Source organism: Mycteria americana, chromosome 5 (genome assembly GCF_035582795.1).
Source record: "Mycteria americana isolate JAX WOST 10 ecotype Jacksonville Zoo and Gardens chromosome 5, USCA_MyAme_1.0, whole genome shotgun sequence".
NCBI lineage: Eukaryota > Metazoa > Chordata > Aves > Ciconiiformes > Ciconiidae > Mycteria > Mycteria americana.
In genome coordinates, this window is record NC_134369.1 from 47,395,601 (window position 1) to 47,416,811 (window position 21,211).

At 41.6% G+C, this 21,211-nt stretch overlaps 1 protein-coding gene across 5 annotated transcripts in view; it reads right to left on the reverse strand.

The window, feature by feature from the left end:
* Window positions 1-21,211, reverse strand: part of ENTPD5 (ectonucleoside triphosphate diphosphohydrolase 5 (inactive)) — a 31,572-nt gene that overhangs the window by 10,076 nt on the left and 285 nt on the right. For 3 of the 5 annotated variants that reach the window (XM_075503220.1, XM_075503221.1, XM_075503217.1), the window contains exons 2-12: window positions 15,378-15,655; window positions 14,037-14,116; window positions 11,853-11,996; window positions 11,396-11,471; window positions 9,737-9,772; window positions 8,778-8,866; window positions 6,008-6,087; window positions 4,403-4,464; window positions 2,844-2,945; window positions 1,790-1,930; window positions 1,396-1,452 (exon numbers count right to left, since the gene is read on the reverse strand). In XM_075503220.1, the coding sequence (XP_075359335.1) occupies window positions 1,396-1,452; window positions 1,790-1,930; window positions 2,844-2,945; window positions 4,403-4,464; window positions 6,008-6,087; window positions 8,778-8,866; window positions 9,737-9,772; window positions 11,396-11,471; window positions 11,853-11,996; window positions 14,037-14,116; window positions 15,378-15,594 (1,084 nt within the window). In that variant the 5' untranslated portion in view covers window positions 15,595-15,655. Of the gene's footprint in view, window positions 1-1,395; window positions 1,453-1,789; window positions 1,931-2,843; window positions 2,946-4,402; window positions 4,465-6,007; window positions 6,088-8,777; window positions 8,867-9,736; window positions 9,773-11,395; window positions 11,472-11,852; window positions 11,997-14,036; window positions 14,117-15,377; window positions 15,656-18,643; window positions 18,772-20,681; window positions 21,154-21,211 lie in introns of those variants that run through there. The other 2 variants (XM_075503218.1, XM_075503219.1) reach the window with 2 other exon arrangements.

Genomic DNA, 21,211 nt, shown 5'->3' on the forward strand with positions numbered 1-21,211 from the left:
ATATGGTACATGCTACACAGCTGTTCTATAATGTTGGAGAATAAACCATATAGTACTTCCAGTTTCTCTTAACTCCATCATAAGTACGTCTTTCATTACAGCAACATAATCTACACAGCCCTTTTGAAGTCTGAATCTCTGCTCAACTGATAACTGGCAGGGAGTTGGTTACTATTTAGTCTTTCAAGAACACAGCATCATTTCTCTTCCTTGTCTAGTCTCCAAGGATGGCTCCAGTAATGGACTCCACCTTCTAGGTTGGCAGCTGCTTTTTTTTTTTCCAACCACACATGTCCAAGGACATGGAAGAGGCTATTGCCCAACCAACCACTCCCTCGCGGCAGCTAAGTCAAGATTCCACAGTGAGGGTGACAGTGACTGGGAAATGGATTTGGACCTACTGTTACTGCCCTGTTCTACAAGTATCAAGAGCAGAGTTCACTTCTTTTTAGAAACTGATAAGCAGCATCCTCCTACCATTGAAATGAGAAAAAGGAACATTAATTTAGGATCACAGAATTGATCTCCTGATGCTCTAAAACTAAATAAATGGTTTGATGGTGTTAGATAACGTCTTAGCTGCATCTTTGGCAATAAGCTCTCTCAGTATCCAGGGAAACAAAACAAACTAAACACACTCAAACTTTAGAGCCTAATCCCCCTATTCAAAACCATCTGAGTTTCTAGGGAGATTAAGTTTAACTGAAAAATCATTAGAATTTAGGTCCTATTTTAGAAAAATGTCAGTCCTGAACTACATAATTAAGCATCTTCTGGTGACAAATATGCTCTACTAATCATCATGAGGATGATCACAATTCAGAGGTAATGTCTTGCTCTGTAAGCTAAAGTTTTAGCCATCAGTAGCATGGCAAGGTGGGAGCTCTTTTCTTCACAGGAGGAGGTACAAAACTAGAACAAGCACTCAGGAAAACAGTCAGGGGGAGGGAAAGGAATGCAGAAGAGGCTGTCAGACTTAAACAACCTCTGCTCTCTCCCTCCATTTTATTAGAGGTTAAAAAGGATTTAAGGTGACAGACTTGCAGAAGTCAGCGCTCTCCTAAACTCAGAGAGTTGCAGTTTGACAGAAGGAGCTCTTCATACAGCAAATTCACTTTCTTTTGTCCTGTATTTATGAACTGGCTCCCTCCTCTCCTGAACAGAGCTGCAAAGCTGCTAACACTTTGTTTCCCCTCGCTGCTCTTCAGTACTTTCTTCCACAACAGTTACAGGCTGTTGGCTAATAAAGGCTAAGTAACGTGACACGGAAGGTGTAAGTGGAATAAAGGTTAAACTTATTTTAAAAAGTCAAACTCACATTATGTACTGTCTACAGACATTCATATTTTTGTTATTTCTCATCCCCACCAGTTTCCTGAGTCTCATGACTATTACCTTCTTTGGCTTTTCTTTCAAAATCTTTCACTTCCAGAACACCTCCCTGTTCATAATCTGAAAAGGAAGAGGTGAGAAAACATCATCATAGGCCTGAAAGCATTTGTGTTCTACATCTAAGTTGACCCTTAGTGTGCAATGCAGTGATGCTGGGCTAGGAGTGACAGAGCTGCAAGTATAACTGGAGCTCAGAGCACACGCCTCATCTGCTGAACTCTGAACATCAAACTGCACTGATGGATACACCTTCATTCCCTGAAGGCATTTTGTGTATTTCCTCTTTCTCAACACCTTTCCTTTTCCCTGCTCCCCAGAGCTCCAGCTTCCAGGGTTCCTCTGTCTAACCTTCCGGTTGACATGCTGAGATGTAGTAGATTATCCCAAACCAATTTACCAATTAGGTTGGTGTCAACTGCGCGATCATAGTAATAGGAGAAAGCATAGAAGGAACTTCCACGAATTTCATCTGGTTGGTGCAGTTTCCCTTTGACAACCTTGAGTACTTCCAAGTAGCAAGGCTTGAATCCTGTTTCTCCTGTCAGGACAAACACAGATGGGGTGAGCCAAAGAGGCATATCCAGGAGATGAAGAATCAGTGGCAATAGGATGAAAAAGGGAAGAAGCAGAGATTAAAGCATCAGAAGAGGTGATAAGAGCTTAGATATCCCTTCCATAATCCAGCACAGCATGGCACCTGCATGCAGGCAAGGACTCTAGATCACCATCAAGTGGAACTGGTTACAGCAGATCATAGCAATATCTGAAAGATGTGCTGCGCAAACTAGAGTAGGTGCATGAAAAGCTTCCTCCACGTCAGGCAAAACTCCCATTGTTATGTTCCGTGGTCAGCAGAATCTCGTTTACATTTGCTACCACCTGCTAGATTAAACCTTATTTTCCCTCTCGATCACACTGTAGTTTTATCAATCCAGTCTACACACACCAAATCTGCAACTCAGCTCTCGTGTTCCCCACTGTAAAGCAAAGCAACATCAGTCAGCAAACGGGTCTGTTCTAGTCACTGATGGTAGCAGCTTTACCCTCTGTATGCAGCATTAGGGACAGTATCTTAAGAAAGAGTTCCACAAGTGAGATAGATGATACACTTTGGCCTACCAGTTATTGTACCCTAACACTGCCGGAGTTTTTGCACTTAGCTCAAAGCCTCAGAAAAAGCTCTCTCATTTGCACAAGTAAATCTTAATGTTTCCTATAAAGGTAGCATTTCTAATAAGAGATCACAGAGAGTGATCTCAGGAGTACGGAGAGTGCAGGCCAGCTATTCTTACAGCTTCAGATTTTTTTTTGGCTCTGTCGAAAGTCCATATCTATGACTGGACAGGTATCCTTCATAACCCAAGGTAACTGATGAAGTATTTGCCAAGGAAAAACTCAGATTCTGAAGACAAAATTTATCTTACAAGAAGCAACAAGTCTCCTTAGTTTACCTTCTTTGTTGCCACCATACCGGTATTTCACTCCCCCGAAGTGCCACTCTGCCTCCAGCTGCTTTGGCAAACAAGAACTGCGGAACATTTGTCCATCCACAGCTGGAATGAAACCAGAGGGGAGAGTCAGAAAGGATAAATTTTAACACAGTTATCCATCAATATGCAGAACCAGAAAAGAAGAGGCTGAAAGATCTTCATGAAGGTCTTTAAGCAAGAGTATGGAAATCTGAATTGATGGATGCTGCACAAACTGATTATGAATTAAGGACCAGTCTCAGTCTAGAAAAGTTGTGTCCATTTTGTCCTGCAAGCTGCAGAGCAGCTGGGCTTGTCATTTGCTAATGAGAGATAAATGGTAGAAGGATATCTGGATAATGGTTGTTCACCATAGAAGACAAGAAACAAGAGAGGTAATTAATTAAATACACAGATACACAAACCCCAACAAACAGCAGATAACCAAGACAAACAAAGCAACTGAGCAATGAAGACAAAAACTCCTAAGACACTGATCAATGGCCACTACAGGATCCACTGAATGTACCCTTGAAGGGTTCAACCAGAAATACTGTAACTGATAAGAAGAAAACATGATTATTTTGGCCAGCACAGGTCTCACAGAAAAAGCAAACTTCTTAAAGAATGGTTGAGGGGGACTGTGGGACTGTGCAAAATTTACTATGGGATGTTTAGGGGAAGGCTGAAAGGCAGGGAAAGGGGAATCAAGGGATCAGGGAAGCACAAGTGTGGGAAAATGAAGGGGATGATAAAAGAAGGCAATCACAAGTAAGCAGGCAGCTGGTCAGTATGCTTTTCTGGCTGAGCCTTGTGACCAAGCACTGCAGTCTGTTCCATCTTCTTCTTAAACCCTATTCCCAACTATTTTTGATTTGAGTACATTCCAGTAATTAACACAAGTCCATCTAGCTGGCAAGTAAGAATCCAGAAGGTGGAAAGACCCCAGGTCCTGGCCAGAGACTGGACAAAAGGCCCAAGGTCTGGGCATGAAGACTGGAAAGACTTAAGGCCTGGGTCAGAGACTGGAAAGACTGAGGAATGTGAGTATGCATTTAGGTTAGTGAGTGAGTGAGAGTGTGTGCGATATGCTCATGGACTTCAAGCTAGACTAGTCAGTGATACAACAGGTGGTCCGGGGCAACATGGGGGGGCCAGGCAGATACCAGTGAGGCCTATAAAGTGGGTTTGGCCTAAGCAGCAATCCTTAGGAAAAGGATCTATTCGTGCTGTTTGTGTTTCTTGTAAAGCTGTGCGTTTGTGGCTGGCCATGTCTATATGGTGTTTGTAAGATCCCATGTGTACATTTCTGGAATTTGCACTCAGTCTCACTGCTGGCTGAACCTGGGAATAGGGAAAAGCAGCTGTCTCACAAGACAACTCCTTAACAAGCAGTAGCCTGTTTCCAGACAGATCTGTATCAGCGAAAACACAGAAAAGCACAAGATACAGAAGTGAAGACATGGGAAATGGGCTGCTGACACAAGACTAAGTCTAACCATCTCTTCAAAAATCTTGGATGGTTTATTATATGAACATACCTTCCATATTCAAAGCTCCAAGCGTTGCTAGTCTGGCAGCTTTTAGTCCAAACCCCAAATAGCTGCAAACAACAAAGACAGACATTACAGTTTTAATTCTTGCACATCTGGTATGCCTCACCCGTAGCCTCTTCCTAAATCCTGGAACACCCAAACCAAATTTCCTTCCTCTGCTTCCCACAAGTCTCCCCTCTCTAAAACAGAGAGTTCTCTTTGCCAGAACAACTCCAAGTACCAAAAGTGACACAAACCCAAGAATTACAAACAGCTGTAAAATGGGTAAATCTAAAACTGCAGAAAGTGGTTAGAGCTGATGTGACATTTCTACAAGACATTCATGAAAACCAAAAATGCACAGTCTTAAAAACAAGGGAGAAAGAAGGGTATGTGAGGAGTACACGGGGAATAGGATGGCCATTCTTATGTCGCACACATAAGACTATGTGCTCTTAGGGCAGAACTAATAGGAGAACTGCAGAACCTCCCACTAAGTGGGAGCTGTGCCTTTGTGTGAAATTCACCTCTTTTTGACTCCACAGATTACTACTATACTCATTACAAGCCAGGATGTGAACAACATTTATGAGAACATCATTACACGTTGCTGGCTTCAGCAACACAGCTAGATTAAAAACCTGTTGGCGTTTCATTCCCACCTCTATGTTTGGCTTACTTATCCCTTTAGTCATGTCAATACAAACGTTTACAGAATAATCAGAGTTAAACTAACCTCCAGCTCCCTCATTTTTTAGGAGATGATTTTCAATCCCAATTATTTTAACTGATCTAATGGGCTGTATTGGTGAATACAGCAATCAGTTACATCACTATATGTAAGCAGTAGGAGAGGAGGACTATTACACCAGCTTTGCTGTCAAGTAAGATATTCTGTAACTGACTGAGATGATAATCTTCACCCCACTGGTAACGGGCTGAGACCAACTCTCTATTATACATGGTTGAGTTCTCATTGGACTGTAAGTCATGCAGGTAAACTCTCTGGATTTCACTGCAGACATCTCAGAAACTTGTTAGCTTAACGTAGGAAGCACAATTATGTTATTCCAGGCCAAGTATCCCCTCCAATTGGTTCAAGAATCTGTTGTGCTTCATGGTCTGTATCAGCTGCCTATGACTGTCTCCCTTTGATTTACATCAATCCAGATTCTACTTTTTGTCCAGCTGCTGATGAGATGTGCCATTTCGAACTAAGAACTAAGAAGGAAAAAGTCTCAGGAAGGTCCTCTTTCCAAATCTCTGACCAGGTTTAGTTCTGACTACTGGCACGATATCCACCTTTCTGCTTGGTCCACAATATTTGGCTTGAATCCAGTAATAAGAATTCTTCTCCTTAAATATAGTGACTCATAATGCTTCCTCTTCATTTGACAGACTAATATTCCCTTGCAGTGATGATCCTGGAACGTTTCCAGTCAACTAATGTCATGTTCCACTTCAACTAATGTTTCAAGCAGATAAGAAAACTAGTAAAAAAGTCATGGTCCCAACAGCTGGTAACGGGATGACGTGGCCATTTGTGGTTAGCTCAGGGGCTGCAGAAAGACTGATTCTCCCAGCAGAGACAGCAGCCTTTTTGCTCCTCACCTGTGGGTATAGAGCTTGTAGGTGCTATTAAACATTTCAAATGAGGTAAGAAAATCCCCAGGGGTTTCCTTCAAAGTTTCCTAAAAGTTAAGTAAAAGAAGAAATCTTTTAGTTTCTATTATGCAATAAAAAATAACCAACTTTGATGTAATATCACAGATATACTCTTAGGGTTTACTGCACACTTATCTGATCTGCTTTGAAAACAAAGAACAGTTTTCCAGTGGTGCCCACTGCTGTAATATCTGCAGCTTTTAACACTGAGTTTATTTATATGCATCTTTGTGTTACTTCAGTGTATAATAGGGAAGTGCAACAGATCAGGATGAAAATACTTTCCAATTCAGGATCCTTTAATTTTTCAGAGTACTTAGGTGCTAGTCTATATATACACAGTCCCCATGGAAATCAGCTGCACTAGAAGTACTATGAACTTCTGCAAGTCGGACTAGACATCTCAATTCAGGAACTCAGAAGAATTAAAAATGCAAAATAAAGTATAGGCCACATTTTCACCATATTAAATGTCATGCTGATACTCAAGGAAACACTGTGACCACTCACTCCCAGTCTTAGAGCTGCTTTACCTCCTCATTTAAGTGCTCTCCTCTAAATTAACCTCTTGTCTCACCACCTCCAGTTTTCCTCCTTTCACAGTCTTCCCTCTGTGCGCACCTCCACCCCACTGGTACTCAGTCCCTACCTTCTTGCCAGACTAACTGTCATATTATTTTAAATCTGAACCAGTTCAGGGCTCATTTACTGTTCCTTTGCTTCCAGTCCCCAAGATCCCAATCCTAGTTTCTGTCTTTCCTCTGCTAGTGACCTCATTCTCCCATCCCTTCTTGGCCCTGTGCATTCATATCAGACACTCTGTTACTCTGGGCCAAGCAGCAGAATCTCAGAGAGGACTGAAGCTGCAGAGTCCCTGTAGTTACCATTCAAGTAAGCAGATACAGCAAAAATAACCCAGACGTGGAATTGTAGAGTCCTAGACAGAAGCCTGCTTGAAGCTGAAAGAGATTTGGCAGTATTCAGCTTGAGTTTCTCCTGAACAGATACAAACTGAAATTTGTTTTGGGCCTCAGGTAGATTTGCATTGGAATGGCAGTCACATCCTTGACCCAACACACCCAGACCCTGCCATATTTTGAGTTCTGTTCCTAAACCTTACACCACAAAACTTTTAAAAAGGAGAGCTCCTGAAAAAAAAATTGTTTGGAGAAAACAACTGGCTTTTTTCATGCCTCACTTTCACAAAAATGTAGAAATCCTCACACCCCTCCCAAATGAGGCAGGCACCAGACAATTTCATAATGATTATGATTGGTTTTCAGTTGCTCATCACTTTGGCAATAATACCATGAGAAACATAACACTAGCTTAAAAACAGTTCCATGCAGTTACCATTATATGTCCTCCCTTTGCTTATAATCTATATTTCATTAATGAATCTCTTACTATTATTTTGTTCAAGATGAATACAAGAGCAAACATGTGACTGCCTCAGATTGCAGGAAGGGAAAAAAACCCTCTGCAAATCAAAGGGGGAAATCCCTGCTAATTCCATCAGATGGGAAAAACTCTTCAGAAACATACTGAGCTACATATGTGCTTTTTTGTATGAGCTTGACAATACAGGCGAGAAGCAGACATAGCGTACAAGCAGGCAACGTGAACCTTGACTTCCACATTGCCCTACAAATTCACACCATTGGTCCTGGTCAGTAGCAAACCCTCGAGGGATTTTCCTGCAAGGCTCTAAGGAGACGTTTGAATCCTGAGCTGCAGTTCAGCCTACTTCACAGCTCTATTTAGTCTCCAAAACCCTGACGCGCAACACCCTTTCCTATTGGTCCAGTGCCCACTTCAGCAGGTGTTATCAACACAAAACAGAGGGCAAGCCCAGAGTACTTGAGGCTTCGCTGAACAGGATAAGGTTGCACGTCATGTTTCAACATGACCCACCATTGCAGAATTAAAATATCCTGATATGAAAACCATGTGTTTTGTGGTCCCCAAACACCCTTTGAGAATCTCAATTTCTGTAAACAAAAAAAACGTTAAACAAAGGACTCCTTCAGAAAGGGGGACAAAAACAACTTCACAATCTCAAGGTACAGAACGCTATAGTGCCCTTCCAATACCCATGTAATTTTCCCATGCAAACTTTAGACGGGGGTCCCAGTTCAAACTGTTTCTAAAAAGCTACAGAATTCCTGACAAATCCAGCAGACATGGACTGAGGGGCAGAGAGGGGAATTCTCAAAGAAAATGAGAAGAAATTTATAAGAAAACAAAGAGGGATTGGCTGTGCTATTATAAAAGACGCTTGCCCCCTTCCAAAATTTAGTGAGGATCTGCTATCAGACTGGAATGGAAGGAAAAAAAAAAAAAGATAGAGCAGACCCTAAATTTCTTGCAATATGCAAGAATACTCCCTGGAAATGTTCTACATTTACTGAATACAAAATAATTGTCTGCATTAATGGGGCTTTCCCAGCCTGGGTCTAGAAAACAAAAGCTGTTTCTCTTTGTTTTTACCCATTTGCTCTCTTTCTTTTTTCTTCCTTGTTTTCCAGGCTCCTTTGTTTGCAAGTGCCTATCAGCCAACTGCTGATGTCAAAGGGAACAGAAATACAGATGTTCGTACACCACAGATGTTCTGCTTGTGCCAGTGCTGACAAAATGATATCAGAGAGCACAGCAGTGCTCAGGTCTCTCCACTGGCCCTGCAGTCCCAACCCATGCACTTTTAACCAATCCTCACCTCAAACCGTGGCAGGAATGTGATTTGGGTTGAGGCTCCTCCCAAGTCCAGAGTCCCAACAGTATGCTGGTTCTGGCCAGACAGCTGCCCTGCAAAGAACATCATGCTCAGAACAGTCCCAAGCGCAAAATACTGCATGCATGTCCAGGCAGCCGTCAAGTTATCACATTATCACAGCAATACAGAAGGGCTGAGCTGGCCTTCAAAGACAAAAAACATCACAGAGAAAAGGCAAGCAAACGGAAGGTATTATGAAAAGATTCATAGGACTTTCTTCCTTGATTCCAATTTCACCTCCAAAGAGACGAAAGCAGATAAATCTCTAGGTATCCAGCAAAAGCTGAAAGTAAGAGACAAAGTATCTCCTGCAGAAGACTGTCAGGGAGAGTACATAAATTCTGTAACCACCATATAGCTGATCAAGAGCAGTAAGAGAGGAAGGATAGTAAGAGCAGAACCAGCTATTATCATTTGTCTTCACGCACAGCACCTTTTTTGCTTGCTCATGTATCTACTAGAGTACTGATTTTCTCTTCACTAGATTGCATTCCCAGAACTTCTTAGAGCCAGTAGGGCTAAAGCACCAGTGCATTCCCTGTTACACCATTTTAAAATGTTGCATAGTTCACGCTGGGATGAAGAACATTGTAAAACCTTGTTTCCCCACTTTCTGACTGCTTAGCAGTACCACTCCCCTACGTACATTACAGAAACCAGCTTGCCAGTGCCCCCCAGTCCTGAGTAAATCCTGGCACCTTCTGGATTAAGATGCCTCCTTACTACAGGTGTGGCTCACCCTCTGGAACACAGTCTGCCTAAGACAATCCACTGCTTTAGCACTGGTGCCACAGGGGGGAAGAAAAGCAGGACATGGTAACCAAGGCAGAGGAACTTAGGGTGATCACCTCTGCAGAAGAGACTCAAGTTCATATTTAGAGAGAAGTTATGCAGAATTCTACCTGTCAAAAAGTTCACAGTGATCCAGGCTAAAATTCCTGCAAAGAGTGAAAAAGGAAAAAAAAAGTCACCACTGAATACTCCCACAACCTCCTGCCCACCCTTACAACCCCTCCACATGTTATTTATTTACCTGGAAATCATTACTAACTTAACCTAACTGCCCCATACTTCAGAGATTAATTCAAACTTATAATTAAGTGATATGATGCATTATTGATTCATTAAAATCTCATAAGCTGGTATAGGTAGAACGTTTGTAATATCCATGCAACTGCAGCACGCACAAATCATGTCTATTACCCGAACAATATGCAAAGAAGTAACGAGCTGACACAATGCACAAGTTTCCTTGGGCACTTTTTTTCCCCCAGCATTTCAGTTCCTAATCTGAAAACTGCATACACACCGCTCTGTGTTTTAATGTTGTGGTTTCTGTAATTACACTACAGACATAGTGGCAACCAGTAAAACACAAAACTCCTCTTTGAATCCCGTGGCTTGCTTGACACTGGCATAATTCTCACCCAAACATAGGCAAATATGTGACAGTAGAGGAGGTGGGACTTTTAAGTAAACCTTGGCAGGCTACACTGTGCTCTATTATGCCTCATTGGTCCTGCTCCCTGTCAATACAACACTTCTCCCTACTATAAAATTCATGCATTAATCCTAGTGACATACTATGCGTTGCACCATACTTCATCGAATACTTGCAGACTTCATGTTACTTCTCCTTTTCTCCTGGCACATATGGACAGATTTTGTTTAAGCGTCGTGATAATTCTTTTTGCTTTCCTTGAACACCTTCCAAACTGGCAACGTATCTGCCATAATGAAGTGTTCAGAACTGAATGCAACATCACAGATGGCTCTTATCAGTCATACATACAGAACGATTATTACCTGCCTGTTCTCCAAGGTAATACATCTGGATATGTAGCCAAAATGTTACAGTAGTCTGTTCTGCACTGCAAAATCATCACTTACTCCAAACCTACAACATATTTCACCTTGTCTTGTATTTTAGGTTACTTCCTTTGCTACTTTACTAGCTGCATTTTTCCAATCAGAATTTTTTTAAAATGTATTATTTTATTATTTATTTTGTTATCTGATTTTTTAATACTTGACAATTATCCTTCATTCTCCTGTAATATTCACAATGCTTCCAACCTTAACCCAAAAATTGATGAGCTAATCATCATGGATTATTTTTAATGCTGATATTGCAGAATTTACTAGGCACTTTCCATAAGCTTCCTAGCTTGCTATATATTGTCATGTAGCCTTTCAGAGGTGGACGCCATCTTTTTTCCGCCAGTTCCCAAGAGCAGGCTTCAGCTGGCTAGCCTGCATTAGCCTGCATACTTATTTCTGGGATGAGGTTCTCTTCTGGAACCTCAGAAGGTTTTGGATGAACCTTCATGTAGCTAACTCATAAAACTCTTTGTGTATCTGCATTTGTAGCCTAACAGATGACCAAGTAATCAACATCTCCTAGGAAAAGCAGGATTGAATTGTTTCAAACAGGGCTAGAAATCTTTTATTTTTTCCCCTCAGTTTAGTGACCATTTCTCTTTTCCTCTCAATGTCCATAAGATATCTCTCTCTCTTTCCCCCACTCCTCTTTGCTTTCACTTTTTCCTCCTAAAACGTACCTTCATAAGACCCGTCCATGATGCTAACACTGTCCTCTGGAACAAGAAATGGTGATTCCTCAAAGACTTCTCTCACCTGAAGAAAGAAATAATGATTAGATTCCTTGGTCTTAAGAGTCTTGTTCTGCTCTGATGTAACACAGAAAGTTTTCTTTTTCACAGCAGTATAAAATAAGACAAGTGTGTGGAGTAGTAAAAAATTATTCTTCTTTTAAGGGCCAGGAAAGAAAGAAACAGGTATTGTAGGTCTCTCTCCCTATGCCTTCTATCCACATCAAGACAGAGAATTGCAGGGTCATACAAGAAAGTCTGTAAAGTTTGTGAGTCTCATACTATCATGGGATTACAGTCACTTTTCACAGCTGAAATTATCTTATGCTAAATAGAATGGAGAACTGAGTCATGAAAGATGAAACAGGAGAGCAATACTAGAGCATCCAAAAGATCTTAGTATTACCTCTAAAAGCAGAGCCTGAGCTTTCTCCTCTGACAGCAAGCGCAGTCCAGCTGTGGCTTTTAACACTACTGGGGTCTTCTTCCAGAGATGAGGTGGCACAGCATCTATGGCCATGTCCAGCAATCTTTTGACGGTTTCAGCACCCTAAAAGGAAAAAGATGTTGTTTTTCTTATGGTTTCCTCCTACAGGCCATCAGAAAATAGGCCTCCCAATTCCCCCTCAACACTAGTGAAACCAGTATTCAATAGCAGAAGATACCTCACCCGCACCCAAGATAAGGATAAAAACTGTGTTAGACACCTCATAAGAACCTTAGAGAGAATGTCTGCATTGGAAGGACAAGTGTATTCAGAGATATATCTTAGGCGAGAGAAATGTCATTGTTTGTGGAAAGTATTATTTGAAAGGATGGAGGGAGGCGAGGGAACTGAGTATCTGACAAGCCTCGACATCTTGCAGTATGATGAAACTAAATGGTACAATTACTGACTGAAGCTGCAAAGGTCAGGAGGAATGTCTGTACATTTCACTAAACGCAATATAAGAATTCCAAGTGTGTCCATAGCAAGTAGTAATTAAAATGCCAGCTGTAGAACAGTTACCACATGAGGTACAGGCATCGCTGCTGAGCTCTCAATTATTTACACTGCTCTAACAATTACAGTTTGGCATTAGCAATAAACATTCTCCTGTGAAACCTCTAGAAATTTATTTTGGGGTGAATTCTTCTCCTCTCCTACCCAACAAACAAGACAATTTAGTGAAATAATGGGAGATGTCATCGAAGTTTAAAAAAATCCTAAAGCCATTCACTTTTCCATAAAATTTCTCACTCAAATTCCTATAGCACTGAATGCAACTGAGCAAACTGAGAAACTTGAAACTCCCCCTATGCTAGCCCCCAACTCCAAGACTGCTAAAGCACACAAGGTAAAGTATCTAACCTATCATTTCTCTGGCACCTCCTTTAGCTTGTGAAAGAGCCTATTGTCAGCACAGAGGATCTGGAAAACGGCAGCTTACTTCAGGAGTGGCCCTGTGTATCACAACAACAGGATTATTTTAGTGCGCTCTGCTCTGTTTCTCATTTCTGACTCCTGATCCAATAGAGTGGCATGGAACGAGTGTGCTGTGCATGAATGCACAACCACCCCTATTTGAATATAGAGAGAATTGCACCTAACTTCAATTTCTTATTAAAATTGTACATTTATATCTTAATTAATATATGTGATTGTGGAAGATGGAACTGTCCAACTGTGTTTTGAAAAACTCTGTATATAAACAAAACAACAAAAGTCCTGAGGCAGTAGAAGAGTAATTGCCTGGACCTAAATCATTATTCAGCTAAAACTGTAATCAAATATTTGAACTGAGCATAACTGAAGTGAGTCCTACGTATCACTGACCACTGGCTTCCAAGCCATGGTTCCAAAGATAACAGCAAAGTATCAAAACAAACAAATTATTGGAAGTCTGATGACAGAAGCAGAGGATACACTTAGAGAAATATTAAGGCCTGAGTTAACCTGCTAAGTGCATCTTTATTCTTCCCCTTCTCCATGACTTATTAACAAAAATTAACTTTCGTAGATCTGGCTATACACACAAAAAAATTAAACATTTTTAGGAGTCAGAGAAATGAACCCGCTTTGCTTGTCAGTGTAACATGACTAAAACAGAAAACCCTCGCTGTCTTAACCCCTTACTTCTAAACTAAACAAATCAAAACAAAATATGCCCATTTTGAACTCTGACCTGCACTGAAAATTTCAAACAAAAGGAAAAACTGAGCAAATTAGTAAATGAGATAGGAGTATATATTTACTCATATTTGGGGTAGCTATAGGGGAAATAAACATTGAATATGGATGCTGCTAGAGCCAAAAATCACTTTGTCTTTGAAATTCTCAAAGACATATAGTCTAGTTATATATAGCATTTAAGCAATTAATTAAGCCGTTGTTCCACTGATGAAATATGTAAAACAACAGCTCCCATTTCACTGTGTAGAAATTAACTCACAAAAGTAAAGCAACAGGTTTAGTGAGCCAGCAACAGAACCTTTACATTTTTTCTTGACTCTGTGCAATTACAATTAGTAATACTTGAACTGCTTGGTAAAGTCCAACTGATATTAGCAGAAGCAAGACCAAGTCACAGGGAATGAAGGAGAGCCTTACCTTTTCAGGCTGATCAGCATATGCAGAAAGACCTGGCTTCACAGACTCAAAGATTTCCCCTTCCAGCTCTGGAAGGTTTTCTGCACAAACAAAACATTACATGAAACCGTCAACAACTCGAATCTTTTTCTTTAGTTTCAAAAAGGTTGCCTGCAACCCCTGTAAAGTGACTATCCTTGATTTCCCCTTGCAAACAATATTATTCCCCTCCTAAAACAAGCACTGCTCCTTCACTTCAGGAACATATCTAACAGAATGTTGCCCCTGTATCCTCCAAGTTCACAAACAATTTATTAAGAACTCGTTGTTATAATTAGAAGTATGTTCATCTTGCATTTGTGAACTACAATGAGTTATAGTAATGTAGTATGACTGTTGCCTAATCTTAACAAAATTTCTTTCCCTTTCTGTCCCCAAGCTAATTGTGAAATACTAATTCATATTAAGATACACACAGTCAACTCCTGATTATTCTTAGGTGATTCATCCAACTCACAAACACAGAACAGAGCTGACTGGGCTCAGGCACTTGGCTGCAAAGCCAAACAAGTGTGACCATTGCTCCCAGAGCAGCTTGGGTCTAGAAGCTATCCCTGAGTACTGCATATTACAAGTCAGGCTGAGTCCATCAGAGCTGGACGTTGTACCAGTCCTTCCAAACTAAGGTTGAAATCACGTGAAGCCACATGGGTACTATGCACGGCCCTGAAGGGCTTATTAGCTGAGTCCCATCAACCATCTTTCAACCTTTGCAAATTTGCTGGCTCACTGTACCCAAGCTAATTCATACTCTTGAATCCTGTTGCATGTGCAGCCAACTTAGGTACCTCTGCCCTGCGTCAGAAGCAGAGATACTGGAGTGTGGTGCATCTGCGCATAGGAGTTCTGGAAATGGCTCAGACCTTCGGTACTTATAACTCTTTAATTTACTGATTTTAATTTGCTACAAAATGTGACATATAAACATATGCAGAATTTAAGCGTCTCTTGATATAATTCAAGGTAACATGCAACTTGACAAAAACAGCATAAGCCTCTTTCCAGCTCAATGACACAACTTCTTTAAAACAGCTGCATAGATGAAAATCTTTGGAAATTCAGAACTCTCCAGTATACCCAGAATTAAACCTCTGAGTTTCAAAAGATCTACAAAAAAGATATTTTCACAGCAAAACACCAGCACAAATGGACAACAATCATCTGCCAGAGGACTATTTGAAGGACAAACTGTAGAAATCTTCAGTTGATCCCAAGTGCTGTGTTGGGAAAAAAACCCCTCTTTTGGGAAGTTGGAACCTAAGTCAGCATACTCCAAGTGCACAGACTGACATGGGGCCTTACCTGGGCTCTTCTGCACAAAGGTGTAAATGTGAATCCGGGTTCCAGTGCTTCCTGCGTCAAACATTATGCCATAAAAAGTGTTGGCTCTGGCATTTATAGGGCACGTGTTAGGTGGAAAGAAATCCTGAAACCACATCTCCCTGTTTGAATGGGAAAGAACAAAGGACAAAGAGGAAAATGCCAATGCTAGAAGGATGGGAAGTCTGGAAGATGCCATCTTGCCAGGACCCCTTGAGGCAGTCAAGCATGGATCAGCAATCACAGAGCTGCAGTAGGTCCTGTAGAGAAAAAAAGCAGGAATGGAAATTACCAAGAGCCCTCTCCTTAAAAAGTCTTTATTAAAAAAAAAAAAAAAAAAAAAAAAAAATCAGTCTGTACACTTATATTCTGCGCTTTAGATGCTTTTCAACACCTCATCCAAAAGATGGGATTTACTGCACTTATTGCTACAACTGCATCTAAGTGATTAGTTCTTTCAGGGTAAAGGTTTCTCCATTTCTCAAATGCAGAAGAGTTAAAGTAGTTTGCTTCCCAGTCTAGTTTTGACTAGTTTTGACTTTATTTAGACAATTTCTTTCCCTGATTTGGCTTGAAGGTTCTCAACATTTAGAGTGCCCAGAACCTCCAAAAAGCCCAAATGTTATCTGAAAAGAAGCATCACCAAAGGGGAGCTTAGGGCAGAACGACTTTGCCCTAACATTTACACACTTGAGTTGCTGTGGCAGAACACAAATGTTATTCAGAGTCAGAAACAAAGAGAATTTCATCTCAGGCTAAGAACAGCTGCTAGGAGAGATTAGCGCACAGAGAGGGTGAAGGCATATCCTTCCAGCAGCGTCCTCGTCCCCAAGAAAAGCCTGTGCTGCACAAGAGGAACTGAACTGTAAGGTGCACCTGGGCTCTGCCTTTCAGTATTTTTCATACTTTTCCTTTCTGTCTTCACTTTGTTTTTTCATCATTTTCTCCTGACAGTTTTCATTTTCAGAATTACAAAGAGACCCAACAAAACCCCACTACACTCTCACATCTAGACCAGTTGCCCTGAACACTCAGGCTGCTTACACAGCTTCTATAAACCAAGGCCCCAAAGCTGTGTGATGCAGTATTGGATATCAAGATACAACTACACCTCCTCTCTGTTAACATGCATCTCTTTGCATATATGTTTCCTAAGAAATGCTAATAAAGGAAAGATACGGGTACAGAAATGATAGAGTTCAGTAGGTGCCCAGGTAAAAAGGAGGATAATATATAGCTATCTTTGTTATTTCCATTTTAACAGCAGAAGGGAGCTTGTGGCCAGATGCCCCACCATATGCAGTATCGCCTACACTGATACACACACAGAGCACTCAGCATACAGAAGGTGCAGACAGCTCCTTATCATTCTCCAAACACTTGGTAACACATCCATCCACCCACAGCACTGGATATTCTACTTCATATGCCTGTTCATCTGCTCCGCCTGAGACCCTCACCCACCTCTAGCCCTTACATTTGGTTGTCTTTTAGCAATCTGCTCAGCCCCACTATGTTCATTCTCTCGAAATCTTTATTTGCTGTCTCCATCCTACGTTTATTCATTCCTAATCCTAACCCCTCTCCTTTCCTTTCTATGTAAATGTGACACAGCTTCTATTTCCACACACCTTTCTCCCACGCCCAAAGAACTCACTTATCCTCTACTGCCTTTTATCCCAGATTTAGCCCTTTTATGACTTTTATTATTTCCATCCTTCACCTTTGTCCCCAGTTACAGCAAAGTGAGATTAACTTTTACCCATTCTCAGTAAACGTTGTCACATTGGGTCATTCCTCAAGTGCATCTCTAACTCACTCAAGTGTTCAGCTGTCTCTAGGGCAAACAAAATGCACAGCCCGCTGCAGAAGGGTAACCTTGCCTGCCTTCTGTGACCTTTATTTGTATCTTCCCATTCCTAGTAAACGCAGAGCGCTGCGGGCAGAAGTACAAGCTCTTGACCCAGTCTGCCTTAGAAGCACGTTCTGAGAAGAGGAAGAAGTGACTTTACAGTTCCACCCATGGGCAATAGCCCTGGCCACCCTCTGTAACAGATCAGCTCCAACTGTAATAGTTTCCAAAGCATTTGCATTTTATGTGGAAATGAGTAAAAACTTAATTCTAACCTGTAACAGCTTAAAAGTCCTATCCTGAATAGAGCTCATGAAAAGTAATGAGCCTTTTGGCAGCTTCATAGCTATGGATTTGTAATAAGATGCAGCTGGCATTACCCATGTTTGCTTCATCACAGCAAGGAGGTCTACTGAAAATCCAAGAAGCTGTGCTGTTTTAACAGAACATACGCTGCATTAATGAGTACTACCTTCCAGCTGGTCAGAAGAGGTGTTGTTATTCTCATGCAACGTAAGGATTTTGCTTACTGAACAATCACAAACACAACCCAAGCACCTGCCTTAAGAACAAACTCCAGAGTCCTATTACAAACGGCACATGTGACACTTACGCGAGCCTCAGAGTCTCCCATGATCCGAAAATATCTGAGCGGCTGCTATCATTAACACATACTTTTCTTGCCAGATCTACTAGTGGATGAGCCTTAGCCTCCCATTAAACTCCCTCACTAAGCTTCTCTTCTCTATCCTTTCTCAGACATCCACCACCATTTCACACTTTCCATTCTCTACTTCTCCCCTGACTTTTTTCCTTTCCACCTTTATACTCATAAGGACAAAAAAAAAAAAAAAAAAAACCCAAACCCAACCATCTTGGGATTTTATTTTTCTCCACCCTCATTAAGAATGAAAAAAGGACACTGAGCCTCTTCGATGAGTGGTGCAGACCATTTAACCAAGCGCACTAGCAAAACAGTGTCTACATGAAGCATAAAAATAGATGAGAGTAAGAAATCAGAGACAAGATGGAAATGGGCAGAGCGTAACAGAAATGGCAATGGAAAAGGAATCCGGAAAGAGAGGGTCAGAAGAAAGAATGGAAGAAAAAATTGAGGGTAGAGATAGACAAGAGATTAGTTACTGAGAAGGAAAAACATTTCCAAGAGAGTTCCTCTCAAACAACTTAAAATCCTAGCTGCTATCAGAATACAACAGGATAGATAAAATTAACAACAAACAGAAAGGAGAAAACAGGGTAACAGTAATATAAGCATAAGTTAATTAATATAAGCAAGCAGGTAAAACGCACAGATCACCATCAGTAGGCTCCAGTTACCACCTTTATAAATGAGCAGCAATAATCAACATCAATCATGAATACTTTAGGCACACACCTGAAGCAGGATGGAAGCAACAGCTATTCCACTCCAGAGATTCCTAATGAAAACCACTTCGGAGCACTGCGACAAGAGACACTGCGCCTGCACTTCTTTTCTTCACCTTCGCTTTCAGCTAGTAGGAGTGGACTATGTATCAGGCAAATTATAAGGTCATCGAGGCACACAGAATATCAGTCGAGTTGCTTCATTCAAATTTGAGTTTATCATTGCTCAATACAAGCAGTGAAACATGCTCAGATAATTATGCGGGATGAATTTCAAGAACTTGAAAGTTAACCAAGTTCAACAAGTTAGTAAAACATTTACACAAACATTACAGTTGACCTCAACAGCACTGGCCTGAGTCCAGTGACAAGGTAGAACACTCATTTCCCAACACAGAGAAACACACGTAAATATCACCTGCATAAGGCAGATTTTAGATACTAAGCCAAAAAGTTGAAGCACATCTAATATAAAGATTTGGGAGCTACACAGAGTGTACAATCCAAAAATATTGGGATGCTGCATAGACTGCCAAGACTGAAAGCATGAACAGGAAGCAAAAGAAAACAAACAAACAAAAAACCCCAACCAAACTCTCCTGAAACAACAAAAGTAAAACCAATGCTGGAATAATAATAAGAAACCTTAAGACAGCAAAACACAACCTCACTTAGAGTTTGCCACACACAGAAACACTGGTAATTTTCAAGACAAGAAAGTCTCACCCACATTCTTGAATATTTCTGACAAAAGAACGTGCAAAACCCAAAACACCACAACAGGAGCATCTCCTTGTAAAAAGGAGCCTGTCTGGTCTGAGGGGAAGGAAATGAAGTCTACCTGAGGTACACAAGAACTTCCCTTCTGTTTCCTAAAATATTATTGGGAAATATTTGGATATAAAGAAAGATATTAGAAAATAATTAGAGATACAAATATTTAGGCAAGTATTTTAGGAAAGAAAATAGATGAATCATGTAATTCAATTCATATTGTTATTTATTGCTCAAGCACACCAAAAATCATTCAGAACGGAAGGTCTATTTTCTGTACTAAACCAGTAACAAAATCTATTTTCCAGATGAGCAGCTCTAACGGTAACAAGTTCTAATTTCCAGATGAGCAGCTTTTACACTAGACACTCATGACTAGTGTCTGTTATTGTACAATAATGTATAAATGTATAAAAATACATTTTTACCTTTTTTTTTTACAGAAGCAAAAAGTCATTGCATTTTTTCTGGACTTACTTTTATCTAGTAAAAGAAATGCTTTCTTGGATTGTTTTGACAAAAATTTAAGCTTCGTAAAAGTACAGAGTTTAAAAATGACAACAGAAAGAATAACTGAATTCATTGGCAGAATTTCCCAGCATTTCCATAAAGAATGGCACAACTTTCTTTGCACACATACATTTGGGGTAAAATTCTGGATCTGGAGCTTTAAATGCTAGAAAAAAAACAGAAACAACTCACAAACATGTGTTATCAGCAGTTTCAATCTTCTTTTTCCCGTACTGAGGCTCCAAATACATATTATTTATTATTATAATCTCATTTCCGGCCAAGTGAGTTTTCAATTTTTCTATTTAATTAGACCAAGGCAGCTTTCCAAGAGACTGCTGCGTTAGTTTTATCCTCCTGCAGTGTGGCAGCGAGTGGCCCTTTACAGCTTCGTAACTGTGTACCTACAGGGGCTGTAAGTGACGTCTTTTATTGGACCAACCGGTATTCTTAGAAAACAGATTCTGGGTGCAGAGTGATTTTGGGTGCAGAGGGCTTCTGCTTCAGCCTAAGCTTGGCGAGAGCCCCGGTGCAAATTTCAGCGTGACACTACTAATTTAGCCGCGCCCCTTGAAAGCATTCACCAGAGCTTCACCAAGAGTCATCTGGGCACCCTAGCACCCCTTTCCCAAATCTAACCACCGTGAGGGCCGTAGGTCTTTTAACTTTTATACACCTCAACGCCAAAGCGTTCTTCCTTTCTCCACGTCAAACAGCGGCAACCTACACCCTCACACTGAACACGCCTAAAAAAATCCCCCTACCTCCATTTCTCTCCCCAAGCAAAAGTCTCCGCGGCTCCTCCCCGTGCCCCGCCGCTCGGGAGGGGATCCCGCGGCTCCCTTCGCGAAGCCGGCACCGATAACACTGAGCAGAAACACCCGTAGAAACACTTATTGCTTCCTCAATATCCACCCTCGGTTGTTACTCCATCGAGACAGCGCGTCCTTCTGCCCGCCCCAGCCGGCAGCGCCGCGGGAAGTAACGGAAACGCCGCCGACCTCGGCTTTCGAGGGTCTCACGCCGCTCCCTGACGCCTCCCCGGCGTGGCACCCCAGCGGAGCTCCCTCCCGGGGCGCCGGGAACAGGCACGGGCCGGGGGGGAGGCGGCTCACCCAGCCTCGGAGCGGCTCTCCACCCGCTCCTCTGCCGCGCCCGGCAGGACGGCGGCAGCCCCGAACGGGCCTCCGGCAGCCCCCGCGCCCCCGATCCCGGCGCCGTTCGCGCGGGCCGGCGGGAAGGGGCGCGGTTTCCATGGCAGCGCGGCGCTGTCACACACCTCCCCCGGCCCCCG